The following is a 20,000-nucleotide window of genomic DNA, read 5'->3' as shown; positions in this document are numbered from 1 at the left end:
CAACCTTCACATTGTAACAACAGAACCCTTTTGGCTGCTCTACAGGACCATCAACACATTCTCCATCAATTTGAAGAACAATTTCATGATGCATAGAACCCTTTAATCATGTGAAGGGTTCTTTAAGTGTTTGAGTGCTTATGGCTCTATATAGAACCTTTTTCTTTACTAATGAGCCGTTGAAGCATCTGTTTTAAGAGTGTAATATGCACTATATAGATCATTATTTTACAGCTGTGCCTTATTTGTGCAAATAAAAGCCTTTTATATTCAGCTGAAGCTGCTCACCATATGTAACCTATAGTGCAGTGTTTGGTGTAGAAGCAATGATTTTATGACCTTTTCAGCCACTGATTCAGCCACAGACAGGCTCTCGTGCCAAACCAGAATGATAGTAGACCTAACATTAATACTGAGTAATATTAGACTAGTCCAGCGGTCGGCAACATGACGCGTTTTCACTGCCCTGTCGTGGCTCCACAGCTGAATCAGATCAGCAGGTAATAATAAAATAATCCTCCTCTACAGTAAAATAAAGCTCTGCTGATCCTTCAACACAGTTTAACAGTAAATGGTCTTAAACGCTGGAGTTAATGTAGAACTGCTGATTCACCCTTTAACCCTGAAGATCAGCGCAGACAGCTGGTCACCATAGCAACACAGACAACAGTCTCGCCCAGCTAGTAGCTACGAAACGGCAAAGAGAGAGATTTAAGACGGACATCGATCATTTGGAGACGAATGGACTGATTAGTGTTAATAATCAGTCCGGCTGGTTTCCTCATACATTTAATCTGCAGCGAGAAACTGAAACACTAAAGTCACGAAGCTGAAGTTTCTCGTTTGCCAGCTTCTTCTTCAAATTTTTCGTTCCACCTTAAATGGCACAGCAGTTACATTCTGGTGCCTCAGGCACCATTTAAGGTGGAATGAGAAAATTCGAACAAGAAGCTGGTGAATGAGAAGCGACTTCAGCCTCGTAAAAAGTCGAACGTGGAGAGTAACTGCTCTACTTTTGAGGAAAAGTTTCCTGCTGGAGATGCGAGAAAAGCGTCTATAGCTGAGCTGCAGCTTAAAGCAGAGCAGAGTCGGTCTGCGTTTTTGTTTATCTTGTATTTTTATCCTATTCTGGCGCCTTTACAGCCCAGATGGTTAACATACATAAAATGTTGTGGCTACCAAAGTGGTTCGATTTGTGTTGGGAGGACAAAAGAGTTTCCGAGCCCTGGACTAGTCCTTTCAGTATTGACCCTTTGAATGGACAGCAGGCCCAAAGTTTTATTGCACACTTCTATAACCAAACAATAGCTCAGCCAGTTACTTACTGAATGATAAGGCTTAGTATGTAATAAGTCCGATTTTAAGGGGTTAAACCATCCGAAAACTAATCCTAATCCTAAAACTAATCCAGTGCCCACTTGCATGACAGTGGTGCACATGGGTGGTGCCAATCAGGCAGAGGATGCAGATCAGATAGCGACGGTGCACCTGTAGCCAGTACTTAAGCTTAAAGATGCTGTATAGATGCCACTTTCTTAACAACGGGGTTTTAGTCGTGTTATCGCTGGCGATAACTAGGAGCCTGAGTCGGTTCAGTTTAAGCCTGCAATTATTGTTATGATCTTATTAAGTTTTATGCCCCTCCCTCTCTCCCTCCTGTGCACCGTGATTGGTAGGAACGCTGTGTTTGGGCGGAGCTATTCAAACACAATTCCTGTTCTGTTTTTCCATTCAGCTCCTGAGAGATGCAATCAGCGTGAACTCAGTCTGAATCTGAGGATCCTTTTTATTCTGATTATTATCATTTCTGCTTTTTCTGTTTGTTTTGCTTTTTATTATGGGCCTTATACTCGGACCGTTTACAGCGTCAGTGCCGAGAAAACGATTGAAAAATGACAAATACGCACACGTCTCAGCGTATTTAGCGGCGGCTCTTTGGAAAAACAAGTCAAGCGCTTGAACTGCTGTGGTGTGTTTGTCCACGTCGGGCTCCTTCTCTCTCATCCTGCTGCCTTTAAGTCACCCAGACTGCCGTGCGCGAGTGTGTATGCGCGAGTGCATGCGGATGCAGGCGGCTGGAGGACGCGGAAGTGCATGCTCCTCTTTTCACACAAGCTCTTCTTTTCAAGAAAGAAGATCCGGGGCAGCACATTGTTCACACACGAGGTCAGACACAAAGAAAAAGGCGGAACTGGACTCTGGCCGACGGAGTTATTATTACTATTATTTTTATTTCTTTTCTTAAAGATTTCTCTTCTTGAATGTGTGCTTGCATGCCATGCATGGAGGGCCGTGCACCCTTTGAGGAGGTTTGCGCTTGGGTTCATGGGAAATAAAGCCCATGAATTCACTCTTGTGGTGTTGAGGAGGGTGGAAGGGGTAAGTTTTCCTTTTGTCCAAACTGTAAACGTTTCTTGTCGATGGCACTGAAGAGCGAATCCCGAGAGTGAGTGCTGCTTCTCATCCTCTCCAGAAACAGCTATCAGAGAAAAGAATGTTAAACCAATAATAAAGTATACCAACCTTAACCAATGTAATCTGTTCTTTAACGAATGCTCGGACCAGGGCTTCTCCGACAGTGTGTGAATAACATGCATGTATTTATTTTGGTTTTCTCGTGTACTCGATCCTGTCGTCACTGTGTTTCAGTGTTTCATGTATATCTCATTCTCTGCTGAGCACAGAATGTGTGTGTACGTGTGCGTTTGTGTGTACGTGCGGTGGATTCGGCTGCGGATGTGTACTGAGTACACTGTAATAGAGGCTGCCGAATGTTTGTGTTGATCTGTTTGTTTGTTTGTTTGTTTATTTGTTTCGTGTAAAAGTGTGGACATGCTTCTGATTGCGTATCTCGTTCTCATGCATGTCGTCTTCCCTGATTGTCTGTCGTGTTTCAACTGGCAACAGTAATTGTTTTTGTTTATTGTTTTCCCATCAGGCCGTCTCTTTGATGTTGCTTTGATCTTTGTGGTTTTGTTGTTTCGTTTATCGTCACACCTCTGATGTATGTTTCTTTCCGCGAGTGTCACTGCCAAGTGCCTTACACAGTCAGCCAAAGCCAGCAGGACAGAAATCTCAGGCCAGCGAGCCTTGTTTGCGGCGGTGCTGCAAGACGCCGGGGGGGCTAAGGCTGCTTTGACAGACCACATGTAGCACATTTTTGGGCTGAAGCTCCATTTAGGACCATTAAGAAAACACTCATGGGAGCTGATTAGTGTATCCATTCGGGAGGCCTGTGACCTTTTGAAGTGTTCCAGAAAGTTGTTTAAACTTTTTGTTTTAATTATCTGAGGACCCTTATTAGTGTTCTGCCGTATGTGGAAGGTTGAACTCCAGGTCATTCCTGGGGAAATTTCTCAGCCAGGTTAGGGTTGATGCCAGGAGAACTAAACTTGTCTCCGCTTTTCTGTCCCTCTGACCCCCCTCGTTTTTCCTCTCCCGTGGTTTCCTCCCATTTGCCCGGTTGACCCGTAGATCCGGGTGGTGAAAGCCTTCCGTAGCTCGCTGTATGACGGCATGGAAAAGCCGGAATCCCGCAGCTCCATCCACGACTTCCAGGCCCATCCCGAATTCATCATCACCGACTCCGGCCACAGCATCCCGCTGATCGACGAGACGGATGTGGACGACGAATCAGAGCGATCCAACCACAACCACGTCCGCGTCCACCTTCGTCACGGCCCTCTTCCTGCGTCCTCCCTGCCTCCTCAGCGGCCGCCGCGGTCGCGCTACCCCACCCGGCAGCAGAGCCTTCCGGTCACGCTCAACTGCAACAACAATGCGGCCGAAAGCCGAGTGTACCTGACTCGCCCCGCCCACGTCCCCGGCCCCCCCAGCCCAATGCACAGCTTCGAAACCTGCCTATAGAGGCGGAAGGTCGTCCCTCTGACCCAGGCCTCTGACCTCGGATTCCGTCACGGAGAGGAAATGAGATTTTTATGGACATTTTAAACTCTTACTGACCTTCAACTGCCCCGCCCCCCCATTCCAGTGCACAGCTTTGACCTGCCTATAGTGGACAAAGGTGACCAAGCGACGTGGGAGTCCAGGTCCAAGTATTAAACTGACGTACTGTGTAAGAAGTTGTTGTTTTCTTGAACTCTGCCCTGCCCCCACGACCAACCACTGCTTCGGACCAAACTTACAGCTTTCCTTTTGCTCTGCGATGAGTGGACGATGACCCTTGCTGGACTGACCCCCCTATCCGGTGGGTTTGCTTCAATGTTGCACTGGACAGGAGCCCTCAGACTGATGGACTCTTTGCTTTGACCGATTTTAAAGACAATGGACTTCATATACGTGTAAAAATAGTAATAATAATAATAATAATAATGATGATGATAATAATAATAATTCATAATTCATTCCGCCTTTTAATTGATAATATTACTGTTCCGATTATTATTGTGGTTCTTCAGCCAAAATTACCGCAGTTACCAAGACAGTTACTCCAGATGCTTTGTTGATTAGCCTCATATACTCATGATGTGTGTGTGTATGACGTGCGTATGTCTACTGGTATGTGTGTATTATTCGTTTGTTGGTTGTTTGTTTGCTGGTGTTGCCGTCTTTGTTCATGTGTCCTCATGGTCTTTTGTTCTCGCTCTCTCTCTCTCTCTCTCTGTCTCTGTGCTTTGAGTGTGTTGTGTTATGTCCTATTAAAACAATAAAGAAAGCTTATATTAGTAATTTAAATAAACCTAGATCTACTGCACATAGGGATCATTTTGGGTACAGCACTGGCCGACAGTGGCGGTGAAGGATAAGGACTGGAACCGGAGGAGACGCGCGCCGACGGGTCTCTTGGCGGACGGACGTGTGGACCAGTGTAAATGTTTGCGGGACGGTTTTAGAGAAAGTCTATTTTATTATTCTTTGCTTTCCATGAATCGCACTGTATCACCATTATTACTGTGTTCATTGTGATGTCTTTAACTGGAAAAGCATGAATCAAAAATATATTTTACAGGATAATCGTGGTGCACTTTTATTCTGTGTCAAAAAGGCCGGAGCGTGTCTGCATGGCTGCTGACATAAAGCCACTTTACATTAACAGTGTGTCCTACAGAAAACATTTACAGCGTTTAGCAGACGCTCTTATCCAGAGCGACTTACATGAAGAGCTTTGTCAATCTAGAGAAAGTATCTTTGCTAGTTACCAATAGCTTAGAGAAAAAGATCGTTAAAGAAAAGATCGTTAAAGAAAAGATCGTTAACTGGCTGCTACTTGCTAGTCCAGTGCAAATATTCCGACCCCCAATCCGTTTTTCATCATAACCTGTCGTGTGTTTTTAAAAGACAGTCATGTCAGAGGTCTTTGTTTGTCCTGAAGCCTCTTTTCTGCAGGAAGTGTCTTCGCCAGGCCTGCCGGGTTTCCTCCTTTGGGCGCTTTAGCATGCGGCTGTCGCTTCCACCAGCTCATTAATGACGCAGATGTAGAGGTCTGGAAGAGATGAACATGGACTCAGACTGAGCTTCAGCTCAGGCACATGGCTCAGTAACTAAGCACATGCTCAGTCGTTCTTCAGCTTTATCCTGCACAGCTAGATAACTTTCCCATTTCCACCTGGTTAAAGGATCATTTCGGGGCTTGAATACCACCTTAAAAAAATCAACAGTTACCTACCTTTGGACTTGGTTATCATAGCTGGGGTAGAACCTTCATTAAAGAAAAAAGAGTAAAAGAGTCAGAGAAAATTTCGTGTTTCCAGAAACACAAATAAATATCACTGAGATCAATTTACCCATCATCCGTGCGTACATCTGGAAGCATTTCTTGTCTTTGAACATGTTGCTGTAACAGTTGATGTATTCTGGAAAACACAAAAAGAAAGAAAAGGGTGTTTCCTCGGAAGCCAAAGCTAAGAGCTTAAAGCTGGAAGCCCCTGTCTACTCATGTCTACTCACTCTCTTGATTTTCTTCTATCATCTGGAGTTTTTTGGGGAGGTGTTTTACTGTGAACTGGCAGAGAAAGAGCGCTGTTGGTCTTTTCCGCCGAGAGATATTTCTACCCTTTTCTCCGTTAAATATAAGTTTTAGGTGGGACTAAATTTGGTGCGTCAGTGTGTATACAGCATGTTCTTCACCCTGCTGTGAGTCTGAGACAAAACTCCTAGCAAGCAAATGATTTGAGCTTTTCTGAATTTCTTAATGGCGCTTGTTAGGAAGGTTTATTACACCGCTGGCTGTTGCAATAACTTTAGGAATGAAACGATATCTTCGCCTAGCATTATATTAGCTACCCCCCTTACATCAAGACTCGTAGTGTATCCCCGCAGTTGTACTTTGTAATCTGCCTTCTACACTGTAGACTGGGGTTCAATCCCCACCTGGGTAAACACCCCACACTATACCAATAAGGGTCCTTGGGCAAGACTCCTAACACCACCTTTACCGTCGCAAAGAGCGAAGCACAGCAAAAAGGAGCGATCTGTGGCTTCAGGCCATCCACAGAGGTTGAAAATGGTAACCTGTGCGACCCGGCCGGTCAATACGTGCATGTTTGTGCATTTGGCTGACGCTCTTATCCAGAGCGACTTACAACTTGATCATTTTACACAGGAAGGCCAAGGTGGTGTTAGGAGTCTTGCCCAAGGACCCTTATTGGTATAGTGTAGGGTGGTTAGGGTTGAACCCCGGTCTACAGTGTAGAAGGCAGAGGTGTTACCCACTACACTAACCAACCAACACCTCGCAGAAAAGACATTTGAGTTGAATGTTGATGCTGCATTGAAAGCACAGCACAGAGTGAAAAGCCAGGAAATCATGATTTAATGTTAGCCTGTAGCGAAAGGGTTAGGTTAAATTAGAGCGGCTGCTTTCACACAAAAAGGGGTGGAGTCATTACGCAAGGGCAAAGTACCTAGATGTGGTATCTATGAGTGCAATATACACTACATTTCCAAAAGTATTGGGTCGTCTGGCTTCACACGCATATGAAGTTGAGTGATGTCCCATTCTTAATCCATAGGGTTTAATATGATGTCGGCCCACCCTTTGCAGCTATGACAGCTTCAATTCTTCTGGGAAGGCTTTCCACAAGGGTTAGGAGTGTGTTGATGGGAATTTTTGATTTATGATGCTGGACGAGAAGGCCTGGCTCACAGTCTCCGCCCTAATCCATCCCAAATGTGTTCTATGGGGTTGACGTCAGGGGACTCTGTGCAGGCCAGTCAAGTTCTTCTTAAGAATGGGATGTCACTCACTTTCATGCGTGTGAAGGCAGATGAGCGAATACTTTTGGAAATATAGTATATTTTTTATATTTATACAGTGTTTACCTTCCCTGTTGAAGATTGTCTCCATTTTCATGTTGTGTCCTGTTAAGAAAAAGCAGAGAAAACAATTCAGCTTAACATCAGAAACAGAAACCTGACAAGTACAAAGTCATTCTAAGAAAGTTCGTTCAGATTTCTTGATTTATTCCACACAAATGCCCCACTGGGCCTTTTTTGCACTGCTCCCAAAATTCTCACACTTGGCAAAATATGTGAGGGGTTTTGTTTTAAGGTTTCTAATGACATCCCCACAAAATAGATGTTAAAATGTCCACAAGAGTCTGTAGATAAAAAATTATCAAAGAAATTTGGATATGTGTAAAACACATGGCAGCCAAGTGCCAGTTAAGGCCTTCAGGGTGGAGCGTAATTCACGAAAATGGCTACAAATCAGGATTTCTTTCACCAATTCTCATGAAACTTAACAAGCTTATACCTCGCCTGATTTTCAGGAAGCCCACCAAGTTTGACCCAATTATTCAAAAGGGGGTGCTACAACACTAAAAACACTTTCTCAGCTGCCACCTGTCCGATTGAGCTCATGCTGATTCTTTGCATTAAGTTATAAGGGACATCATAATGACAACTCAGTTAATGAATAAACATAAACAATGAATAATAAAAAATATGACCACCATCAGCCACTTGGATTTCAGCAGGCATTTGACAGGCTTAACATTCAGAGTCAGGCTCCAAGTAAGCCCACAGAGGGTGGGTGAGAGTGGCAAGAAAAACTCCCTAAAAATTTCCCTAAAACAAGCAAGAAACCTAGACAGCAAGCAAGATTCCTCCTCCAGATATACAGGACTTGGCAGAAGGTTTAGGCACATTTACCATTAAAAAGCTGCTTATCTGGGCAACAAGTGTTTATTCGCTCAGCAGAACACAAGTAATAGAATAATTATCACTAATATTAGTACAAAAGTAGTGCTAATGTGCTTGTTTGAGCTTTCCAAACCTCTCCTCATCTAAACCTGGTTTCATTACTCAATATTTCATCATGGAAAAATGAAATGAATTAAATCCGTGTGATATGAGGAAGCATTCAGGAGAAACTAGGAACCACAGTTTGTTCTTCACGCTCACAAGATATCAGCTACTTTTTTAAAAATAAGAAATTGTTGTTACTACTGTATTTATGTTTATTTGTAGTCTTTTTCTAATGACTATGTGGCGATAAGTAAAAACACACTATTACCCAGACAATTGGCTTTAAACAATGTGCTTAGGTGCCTAAGACCCTTTAACAACGCTGTATATTTGCGCACGGCAATGTTGAGATGTTTTATTTACTAATATTTAAGATGGAACTTCAGTGACTGTCTATATGGGAATAAATAAATAATAAAAAATAGTGTTTTTTTTACTTAGATGAAATGTTCTCACACTGTGTGATCATCACAAGTTGAAACGACGTCATTTAAGCTTAACATTTATTACTGAGCTTTTCAGCAGATTTTTGCCTCTTCAATGCCGTGTTAGACTCAAGAGACACCGGAGTGACTCTGTTCCACAGAGCCTGATATAGGTATATAAGTGCTGATATGAGCACTCACTGAGCACATCGTAGTAGTCATCGTCTGTTTGGTTAGAGCAGCTCACCGCCTGTCTGAGGGTCTTCTTCAGCCAACACCACACCTCACCTTCATGTGAACAGAGTGCAAGTTTAAAGAAGGAACTTGCAATTCAGTGGTTCATATTTCTGATGCTTCATTATTATTACAAAAACCTGGACATACAGGATGAAAAACAGCTGCTGACATAATTATTGTGAGTAACACATGTGGACCATCTGGGAATACAGTTTGGAAAATCTGATCTCCAGGCTGGAATGCCTGTTTTAGTCTGACACAGTCAGGTCAGTCTGTTATGGGGAGGGAACGTGCAGAACGGAATCAAAACACTTTGAATCGACATTCATTTTGCCAAAGGGAAATTTCTGATAACGGATTAAAAGGATCAAGAAAGCTGGACGAGCGAAAGTCCAGCTATGAAAACAATGTAATAGCAGAATATTCAAAGATTAAAATACAACCTGCCGCCCGTGTGAAAGTGACCGATTGTAGTGGAACAAGTATTTATCACTAATACTTCAAAAACCTCCAAACAGTGGGTCTCATTCTCCAGTCCTTCCTGAGTTTGGACCTGAATGTGTTCTTGCCAAAGGTTCTAAGAAAAAGGCTCCGTTGTGTTCTTAAAGCAGGGAACTGTTCTTATCTTTGTTCTCTTGAGTGCGTGTAGATTCTGCTCTTACCCGAGAACTAATCCCACGTGAGCGAACACTGGTGAGTGTTCTTCTTAAGAACGGCTGGAGAACCAGGCCCAGTGTTGTCTAGTTAGTTAAGTTTAAATCTACATTGTCTACAAAGGTCTAAAATGAGAAATACTCAACCTGTTTCTGGGGTCCCGGTGAGCAACGACAGCATGTTGACGTATCGCTCTGCTCTATTCAGCAGATCCTCCAGTAAACAATCTGCAAGGAAACAACATAAACACCTAGTGCTCCAGAACCTCCTGTAGAGCAACATCTAAGTATTTGAAAGACCCCACAGATCGAATGGTTCATAATAGTAAACCCACCAACCCCTGCGCTTGTGGGATGTGCAGTGATTTTACCCATGAACTGGTCTGTTTCGTCCTGGTCAATGTATGTGAAACAATGGAAAACTGAATCTATAGTTTCCTCCATGACAATCTCTGTTGGAAGGAAAGTCCAGTTAACACTTTAGTCTTATAATAAAGCTCTTCAGAACGTATAAATGGGTAATAACTGTGGTACAGACCAATTACACGCTCAAGCGCCTCAGCAGATAGCAGCGGAGTCTGACTTCTCCCTGTGGAAGTTCAGTTCAGAGTAGCTTAATTGGCATTAACACATGACCCTGCAGCACAAAGTTTCACCAACTTTTCAACATTTCTGTATAATTAAGTGGTTGTGATGTAAACAGAGTGGGTTCAGAGCGGTTTGGTCTAGAGAACCTTACCGAGTCAGAACTGTTCACGGTGGTGGTGATGGGAACCAGAGGTGGCCAAAATGTAATATCACGATACTTCAAGAAGTTTACTTTTTTACTTTTAGTTTTTCTGTAAGTGCAGGTGTTCATTAGCTGATGTAACACAATTAGCAGTTAGCTTTCTCCTCTTTAGAGCGTTGAGCTCCAGTGATGTTGTGTTAGCAGCAGTTTGAAGGTGGAGTTTCACGTGTCTCAGAGGAAGAACATGCTAACCTTTAGCCTCCCAGCATGAACATCTACATTCCATATAAGCTCAGAAGACTCGTGTAGGTTCTCTGGTGGTTCTGGATGCTAAATAAAATGCCTATATCTGTGTTGTAGTCATGGCAACGCCTGGTTCCTATCAGCACCACTGTGTGTTGATATGCTGGTATTTTGAAAACTCAGTGGAATTCCACTTGAAGAGCATCTTGTCTTTTTCTACATGTGTTATGCATAAGTTTTAGGCACCTGTGGAAATATATATATCTGGACAGTAAGTGTTTATTTCCCTTAGAAGCCACTGATATTGAAATAAATATGAAGTGTTATTAAAGTCAATAGTGATTTTTTGTATGTTGGCCTATCAGCTAGGTGTTGGACGATTACTGTGGTTATCTATGGTTATCATCCAACACCTAATTTGTCTAATCAGTCCTTAATTAGATTAAATCAGGTGCTGCTGGTGTTGCCTATGCAAGGGCTGGAGGGCAACAAGAAGAAATCAGAAACAAAACTAAAACTGGTTTTAAAATCTGGTAAGATTTATAGTCTTTTTATTTTTTAGAGTATTATGGTAAACTGGGGTTCTCTCACGCACTCACTCAGGTTTGTTGACAGTGGAGTGGAGGGAGCCTCATGTCTCTGTTACCTTTCTGGTTTCTCCCTCTTAGTGAGGCTGTAGGAGCGCGACCTGCTCTGTTAACCCTGTAAATGGTGATCAGTCTGTATTAACAGAACTAAATCTCTGTGTGTCTGGGTGCCCACTGCTTGCTTCTGGACCAGTCTGACCACCATGAAACTGTGAAACTGACCCTCCTGCTGCATTTCTCTAATCATAAACATTGCTCCTCCTGCTTTTCCCCCTTTTCTGTATATTATACTGATCAAATCTCATGCTGTGCGGTGTCGACCAGAGGAGGATGGGTTCCACTTCTAAGTCTTGGTTCCTCTCAAGGTTCCTCCTCCTGCTCTTAGGGAGTTTTTCCTTGCCACTGTCGCCACTGGCGACGCTCGCGGGGGCTCAGACCTGGATTTTTCTGTAAAGCTGCTTTGTGACAACACCTGTTGTGAAAAGCTCTATATAAACTTTGACTTGCGTACGTTTTATAAAAACCTTTGAATTCTTGTTAGTCTTTAGTGTGTTCTGTTTATTTGTGACGGGCGACCTGTCCAGGGTGTTTCCTGCCGTCCACCCAAGGAGTGCTGGGATAGGCTCCAGAACCCCTGCAACCCTGGAGGATAAGGAGCTTAGAAAATAAGTGTGTTTATTTGCATTTCTTCTGATGTTATATAGTGTTTTAACAGACAAACACACACTTACTGTCCAGATAACGATCTCTATAAGTGCCTTTTACACAGTGCACTACATTTCTGAGTAATGGCTGATTTGAAGGGTCATCCCAAAACTTTTTACATATTATAAAACCTTATAATGTGAATTCTCTTTCTCTCTCTCTCTCTCTCTCTCTCTCTCTCTCTCTCTCTCTCTCTCTCTCTCTCTCTCTGTCTCTCTCTCTGTCTCTCTCTCTCTCCCTTTTTCTCTCTCTCTCTCTCTCTCTCTCTCTCTCTCTCTGTCTCTCTCTCTCTCTCTCTCTCTCTCTCTGTCTCTCTCTCTGTCTCTCTCTCTCTGTCTCTCTCTCCCTTTTTCTCTCTCTCTCTCTCTCTCTGTCTCTCTCACTCTCTCTCTCTCTCTCTCTCTCTGTCTCTCTGTCTCTCTCTCTGTCTCTCTCTCTCTCTCTCCCTTTCTCTCTCTCAATCTCTCTGTCTCTCTCTCTCTCTCTCTCTCTCTCTCTCTCACACACACACACACAGAGAACATGCAGAAATATCTCACTTGCAGCCACAATGCCCTGGATAACACCCTTCATACAGTGGATCACAGCTCCTTTACAGTTTTCAACAATGCAACCTGCAACAGACAGTGAAGGCATTACTGACGAGGGACTGCTCCATATAAATGAACTGAGCTGCAGAAACATCTCACTCTTTTTATAATGTCACAAGAAATCAGTGCATTTACATCAAACACTAGTTACGCATGCGCCACAGGTGGTAGGTGCTTCTTACCAAGTGGATGATTCTCTGTGTACACAGCTCAGACCACGTCTAGACCACGACTCCTACACGTGATGTCACCCAGGGGTGCATCACCCTGTGTAATGTTTACTCTGCAATATGTACTAGTGATACTTCTTAAGCACTAATAACGCATAAGGATTGGATGTTAATCTCTATGGTATGAGAGCTACAATGAAGAATGTAATGTATACATTTTTGACCAGTAAGTGCTGTAAAACCTATTACACATGACTCTGTGGTCATCTGTATGCACATAATGTGTAAAGAACAGGACATGGTGTCCAGGAAAGGAATCTACCCCTGCGGATCTGAGAAAAGGGCAGAGACATCTTTAACACGTGGGCTCTCGCTGCAAGAAGAATTAAAATTAGAAAGACCATCGCTAGCAGTGCAAGAAGCCCCCGCAAGCAAACTTTGCACGCAGTCTCTGCGCAGCATGCAAAACACGTAAATGTGCACTGAGAGGAGGCCAGTGGCAGGACTAGCCTATCAACATGATGTTTAAGACTTAGTTTGTGACCATTCTTCTCCCTCATGTGGCTAATAGTGGCTTCATCACCGGCTGAAGACCGTTAGGGACAGCTATTATTGTCCGTGCCTCAGTAAAGGGGTGACTCCCTCGTGAGACACGCCAGGTGACTGTAGAGTTTCGCATAAGGCCTTGGCCATTTCTCACCTCTCCAATAAAGAGTGCAGTGCCTTTCCAGCCTAGACGATTTGGTGAAGAAAGAATGCCGTTTGAAGCTTCCCAACTACGGGATCTGGGACATGGCCCAGAAATAAGAGCAGAGAGCGAATCGTCACCCTACATGCATCTGAAGCGTGAAATGCACCAGCCACACTTGGTGGCCACTATGTACCAAATTTGATACCAGTCCGCCACAACCCCGAGCCAGATAGCCGGCTGACTGAGGGGTGGCATAAGAGTTTATCAGCTGCTTTGTCAGTGTTAAGGCCCTGCAGAGAAGAAAGCAGGGCCAAAAGCCAAAGGGAGAGATCCTGGCCATCCAGGTAGCTGTATTCTGAGCTCTTCTGTGTGTTTACATCCTACACTGGGGTCTTGTTGGTCTGGGCACAGTGCATCATCTGGCAACACAACCTAGCAGGGACACAAGCATCCACTGCTGGCATTGAAGCAAGACTACGGGCAGTGTCGTCCACCATGTTCACCAGCACCAGTTCTGCCAAACTCCTTGGATGCCATGGTCAGCTCGTGTATAACCCCACTTTAAAATTTGGTGACAGAATTCCCCCCTAGAAGAGCAGAGAAGCCATGTGCATGAAGAACTTAACTGCTTTCAGGGCTTAACTGTTGGCGCATTGAGTGTGAATCTATCCAGAAAAAGCTTAGCACATTCTGGACCTGGGCAGTAGGCAGCGTTGCCATGGACAGAGTGCTGGCCTCAGAATGCTGTAAAGGCGAGGCAGAAAGAGGCTTACTGAGGATGGAGTGCTAAATGCTGTGCCCCTGAGCTGAGAAAATCCACGATCGACACCTGTGTTGAAAGCACACCCGCACATTAATTAGCTGTAAAATCCAAATCTCTAGGCCAGGGGTCTGTAATTAAAATTCAATGAGGTCCAGTTAGAGAAAATTTCGTCAAGCAAAGGTCCGGAAGATCATAATGTCTGATTTGCATTATGATTCAGGGCCATATACTGTTTACTGAAGTAGCCGAGTAGGAATATCAACATTGTATACAGTCAACAACTGAATATCAGATCAAATAAAGTCCAGTTCAGTCAGATTTCAACAACAAACATCCAGAACATCACTGTTTATTAGTTATATATATATATAAATAATCATTATTAATTAATATTCTATACATTTTCTTTATTAAATATTAACACTTTTCACAGCAAAACTGTGTCTTGGTTGCCTAAGACTTTCACACAGTACTGTATGTATAGAATATATGCTCTTTATGTCAGATGTGGCGTAGTATACCTTTCAGTGGGCCTGTTAGATCCTCTCCATAGTATTCCATGCAGACAACTATCTTGTCAAAGCACCCCATCTCAATACATTCTGTCAAAAGAGGCACAAGCTGAGCAGACGGCACAGAAAACCTATGATAGTCGTTTCCTAAAAATGGAAGCAAACCCCTCGGGCCTTGTCTTTGTTCTCTCCGGCTGCATTAGGCTAGTTATATAAAAGGCAGTCTGTAAGTCCTCAGTACGATAAGAACAGGGCACTGAAAGACCAAAAGCACCCTTTCATGGGAGTCTTCAAAGCAGCACGTTCCTTCATACAAACCTAAATAGCCTCAAACGTGCATGTTGTCCAGCTTCTCTAATAGGCTTAATATTATGGCTTCAGTCCTAGGTTCTGTATAAAGTGCTGTCATGTTGTCTAAATGGAAAGCTGCTTCCAGGGACTCTAGAACCTGTATAAAGATCACACAGATCTTACCAGACACTTCCTTAGACATCACTGGGAAGAAGGCTTCACTGGGAATAGAGATCGCTGCTAAAGAGGGATAGAGAAAAAGATGAGATGGTGAGAAGACAAAAACTAAACGAAGGACGGCAATTTCTACACACCTTCCACTGTCAATTCAATCATCAATTCTTTTGACCGATTTTGATCGAAGGTTGCTGTCCGATCATGAAAAGGCAGAACGTAAACACAGCCTGGCGGTAACACGAGTCCAGGCACTTATTATAAGGGGACAGCAGCAAATTGAGTTGTGAATGGGTCTCGGGGACGAACCTACACCTAATGAGCTGCGTCATCACAGCAGAGATGAAAGCAGCTGCGTTAACGGTCCATGTAGTTCTACATTATACTGTACAGCCTAATGGTCCTCACTTCTCAGGGCTGTGCTGTGCCGTCCTGCACTGGTGTGGACTCATGAGACTCGTTACTTGCTCCACCTGCTGAGCAGACCGAATCAAACCTGCGCTGCGGTGTTTGGATCTGTAGAACGCCAGATAAGTTAGCTAGACCAGAGGAGCCTCTTAGCATTAACACCACAGAACAGGTTTACTTTCGGTTTTGCTTCCTTCAACACCAGCCGCTTGACTCAGACTGGAGACATTACCACATAAACTTGCGTCAGTAAAGCTTCTTTTAGTCAGAACTCAACCTGTTCTGTGGTGAGCAGAGCCGGTGGTCCACTGGCTCAGCGTTTCCCGGGCGGCCCACCGGTGTCGAAGCAGAGTCCTTCCCTCCTTTCTTTAGTTATACTTTGTAAATGACTTTAGTAAATAATTTGAATCCAGCTCAGCGTCAGAAACAACATTCACTATAAAATCATTTCATATCAGACCTGGTCCTTATTCTTCTCTCTCAGTTGTTTTTAGGATTTGTCGACGTTTATTTTCTAGAATAAAAGTCCCTGTACATTTAAAATCTGATTGAGGAGATTAAAACTAGTTAGAGCTTGTATGCAGGACAGTAATCTGGGTGGTCTGAAGGTGGACCAGCAGTGTCAAACAGTCAGCGAAGTGCCGACCTCGTCAAGCCAGCGGACCGATATATCATTACTGTCGGAACAAAACCTAAATGTTTCATTTTTTGACATAATTTGAAAATAGTGAATGGACTAAAAGAACCGGCCCAAAATGACCTGGAAAAAATTCTGGTTCCATTGACTTACATTAGAAGTACAGTGTGTTTTTTCCTTCTCCTGTAAAGTTACCATAGTGGAGGTTTTGTTCAGACAACAGCGATATGCTGCTATCTGGGTAGTTAGCAGTGCCATTTAACATTGAACACCTGCTGCCAGACAATTGTTGAATGGTGGATGGAAACTGTGGGCTACTTTCATTTATTTGATCATTTTGAAGGCCTAATGGTCTAAACCCCTTAACATCTCAGACGTATTACATACTAAGCCTTATTCTTCAGTAGCTACAGGCACTTCAGTGCAAACTGGCTGAGCTATTCTCAGGTTTTGGAAAACCTTGGGCCTGTTGGTGGACGCATCTAGACCCATGGAACTGCCAGGGGTAATGGATGGTCTCCCTTCTCAGGCTTCCTTGCTCAACTCTTGGCATATGAGTGTCTGAGCAGACAGACAACAGTCAGTCTGGAGCACACGAAGCGCCTCAGTCTGTCATAGTTTTGTTTCTCTTTCATTTCAGGGTAAAGACAATGGCCTCTTTCATTTTCACATTACTGTAAAGAGCCTCTTCACATTCAACAGGCAGTCAGATCTCTTGGGATCTGTATGTGTATCTATACGAATGATCTGTAATAGAGAATCTGTTACCGAAGAGCAGGAGCAGAGCGGCGGTCCGAGTGGAACACATTCTGGTACAGTCAACTGAAGAACAGAGTACAGGTGCTGAAAGGAGCCTGTTGAAACAGTAAGCTTGCTCATACACTGAGTAATACACTGATCTACATTCTCCACGTTACCTGTCTAATCTGGTAAAGTAGATTATTTAAGACACACACATCTCTGAGAAGACAGAGCGAAAGGTAAACAAGGTTATAAAGTTATAAAGTTATAAGGTTATAAGGTTATAAGGTTATAAAGTTATAAGGTTATAAGGTTATAAGGTTATAAAGTTATAAAGTTATAAGGTTATAAGGTTATAAAGTTATAAAGTTATAAGGTTATAAGGTTATAAAGTTATAAAGTTATAAGGTTATAAGGTTATAAAGTTATAAGGTTATAAGGTTATAAGGTTATAAAGTTATAAGGTTATAAGGTTATAAGGTTATAAAGTTATAAGGTTATAAAGTTATAAGGTTATAAAGTTATAAAGTTATAAAGTTATAAGGTTATAAGGTTATAAGGTTATAAAGTTATAAGGTTATAAGGTTATAAGGTTATAAGGTTATAAGGTTATAAAGTTATAAGGTTATAAAGTTATAAGGTTATAAAGTTATAAAGTTATAAAGTTATAAGGTTATAAGGTTATAAGGTTATAAAGTTATAAGGTTATAAGGTTAACTCTTTCATTACGCTAATGAAAAGCCACAGAGAGGTCATACCTGCAGTCAACAGCCAGATCAGCTCCAGTTATGACCCTATACCAGCTTCTTAAATAAACATTAAAAGGAAGTGGGCGTGTCATGTGTATACCTTGGCTTAGTGGGCGTGGTCATCTTTGGTGACCATTTTATTGAGTGGGCGTGTCCTTTTCTACAGGTGTATCCTGTATTGGAAGGTGAAATGATTCCTGTTCAAAGTCTGATTGAAGCAAACCGTCAGTTTGGACAGAGTCTGTAAGAAAGAAAGTTTAGGAAATTTATTGTGGTGATGAACAGAGAGAGAGAAAGAGAGAGAGAGAGGGAGAACAGAGGGAATGGGAGAGAATAACAGAGAGAAAGAAGAGAGAGAGATAGAGAGAGAGACAGAGAGAAGAGCGAGAGAGGGAGAGAGAAAGAGAACAGAAAGAGAGAGACAGGGAGAGAGAGAGAGAGCCCCTCCGGCACTCCACAGGGAGATCCAGAGCCCCGCCCCTCCGGCACTCCACAGAGAGAGCCAGAGCTCCGCCCCTCCATCACTGCCCAGAATGAGTCAGAGCTCCGCCCCTCCATCACTGCCCTGAATGAGTCAGAGCTCCGCCCCTCCATCACTGCCCTGAATGAGTCAGAGCTCCGCCCCTCCATCACTGCCCAGAATGAGTCAGAGCTCCGCCCCTCCATCACTGCCCTGAATGAGTCAGAGCTCCGCCCCTCCATCACTGCCCTGAATGAGTCAGAGCTCCGCCCCTCTTCAGCTTCGTTTTATCCTCCTAAAACTGCCATTCTCATCGACTACAATGGGAAGTTTCTGAAGCACAGGCAGATGTTCCCAACACACAGAGTGGGGAAATTCTGGTGTCCCACAACCCAGACAGCACATACGCTGCTCCTCCATACTCGATTAGGTGCACCTGATAATATCATTATACACACAGGGACGAACGAGCTACACTCTCGGGGGAGAGATCTTTCAGTGATGGTGATCCAAATGGCCCAAAAAGCTTGGAAAGAATTTCCAAATGCCAGCATCACCATCTCTACCTTACTCCCACGAAGAGACATTCCCTGTGAGATAATCAAAGACATCAATGATATCATCAGCAGAGAATGTGCCAAAATCACAGGCATTACAATCGCCCATCACCCAGCGCTAACTCCAGATAACCTACATGACCACGTACATGTGGACAGGAACAGCATCTGGATGCTAGCCTGACCCTAGCACACCACTGCAGCACCCACCAGACCCCAGCACACCACTGCAGCACCCACCAGACCCCAGCACACCACTGCAGCACCCACCAGACCCCAGCACACCACTGCAGTACCCACCAGATCCCAGCACACCACTGCAGCACCCACCAGACCCTAGCACACCACTGCAGCACCCACCAGACCCCAGCACACCACTGCAGCACCCACCAGACCCCAGCACACCACTGCAGCACCCACCAGACCCCAGCACACCACTGCAGCACCAATCAGATCCCAGCACACCACTGCAGCACCCATCAGATACCAACGTGACACTGCAGAATCCAGCAGATCCCCACGAAACTCTGCACCACCCAGTACAGCCCTGCCCAACACTGCAATACAGGCTCTACCCTGCCCACAACCCTCCTTTGCACAGGTTGTATCTGGCGCCAAGCAACCAGACCATCCAGCCCTTGAAGAGGTGAGGCAGCTGCTAAAGCTCATCTGCTAGTTGGATAATTACACAATAGTATAAATTTTTATTGTTGTTTATTTCTTAATGAATACACTTAATTATAACTGTTGTTTTCTGTCGTATATAGCTAATAATCAATACATAATAGTTTATTTAGAATGAAATCTCTTACAATCTCCTCTTGGAATATTCAAGGACTTTACTCTTCAACATTCGGCTTTAAAACCAAAAACTTGGAATTTTTGAACTGCATCTCTGACCAAGGCATCGTCATATTATTAGAAACCTGGTGTAAAGAGAATACCAACACTCACTGTGCCCCAAATTACAGAGAAATCCTGCTGCCCTCTCTAAAACAAAACAATATCAGACACGGCCGAGACTCAGGGGGGGCTGTCATGTGGTTTATGAAGAACCTTTCACCATTTTCTCTGAAATCAAAAGACGACCCACACATATTTGGCTAAAATTAAATAAAAACATCATCGATGGTGAAAATGACTTATACCTATGTGCAGCTTACGCCCCCCCTCTAGAGTCTCCGTACTATCAGGACTATTTCTTCGAGAGCCTTCATGAGGAAATCAGGCATTTCCAGGCCCAGGGCAACGTCCTGCTGATCGGAGATTTAAACGCCAGAACAGGCAACGAGAGCGACATCCTCGACTCTACTGGCAACAAATATATATTCAGTCAAACCTCCATCGACCTCAGCACCATCAGCTCTCTGAGAAATAGTCCTGACCACGTCCTGAACAGGACCGGTAAAGAGCTAGTGCACCTCTGTCGATCCTCAGGTCTGTACATCCTTAACGGGAGGATCCGAGGA

At 43.7% G+C, this 20,000-nt stretch overlaps 3 protein-coding genes across 7 annotated transcripts in view; 2 read left to right on the top strand and 1 right to left on the bottom strand.

Moving 5' to 3' along the window:
* Positions 1-4,974, top strand: part of atp2b3a (ATPase plasma membrane Ca2+ transporting 3a) — an 88,860-nt gene extending 83,886 nt beyond the window's left edge. For all 4 annotated transcript variants that reach the window (XM_037535900.1, XM_037535903.1, XM_037535901.1 and 1 more), the window contains one exon: positions 3,475-4,974. In XM_037535900.1, coding sequence (XP_037391797.1) covers positions 3,475-3,867 — 393 coding nt within the window. In that variant the 3' untranslated portion in view covers positions 3,868-4,974. The remainder of the gene's footprint in view (positions 1-3,474) is intronic.
* Positions 4,975-5,152: 178 nt separating this feature from the next.
* LOC108414588 lies at positions 5,153-16,966 on the bottom strand. Of its 2 annotated transcripts, none has more exons than XM_037535904.1 (12): positions 16,793-16,966; positions 14,989-15,045; positions 14,524-14,604; positions 12,328-12,402; positions 10,062-10,112; positions 9,859-9,975; positions 9,671-9,751; positions 8,835-8,921; positions 7,282-7,320; positions 5,745-5,813; positions 5,627-5,659; positions 5,153-5,443 (listed from the first exon to the last, which is right to left on the bottom strand). In XM_037535904.1, the coding sequence occupies exons 1-12, from the start codon at positions 16,830-16,832 to the stop codon at positions 5,391-5,393; spliced, it is 783 nt and encodes a 260-aa protein (XP_037391801.1). In that variant the 5' UTR covers positions 16,833-16,966; the 3' UTR covers positions 5,153-5,390. The 2 variants fall into 2 exon arrangements, with proteins under 2 accessions (XP_037391801.1, XP_017542961.2); XM_017687472.2 differs by having other exon boundaries at positions 9,895-9,975.
* A 2,023-nt stretch (positions 16,967-18,989) lies between these two features.
* si:dkeyp-110g5.4 (uncharacterized protein LOC561637 homolog) overlaps positions 18,990-20,000 on the top strand; it is a 10,992-nt gene continuing 9,981 nt past the window's right edge. Inside the window, exon 1 of the mRNA XM_017687474.2 lies at positions 18,990-19,177. The gene's annotated coding sequence lies outside the window, so the exon portion shown is untranslated. The remainder of the gene's footprint in view (positions 19,178-20,000) is intronic.

This window comes from Pygocentrus nattereri, chromosome 28, assembly GCF_015220715.1.
Source record: "Pygocentrus nattereri isolate fPygNat1 chromosome 28, fPygNat1.pri, whole genome shotgun sequence".
NCBI classification, from domain to species: Eukaryota; Metazoa; Chordata; class Actinopteri; order Characiformes; family Serrasalmidae; genus Pygocentrus; species Pygocentrus nattereri.
This window is presented reverse-complemented; position numbering and strand designations above follow the sequence as displayed.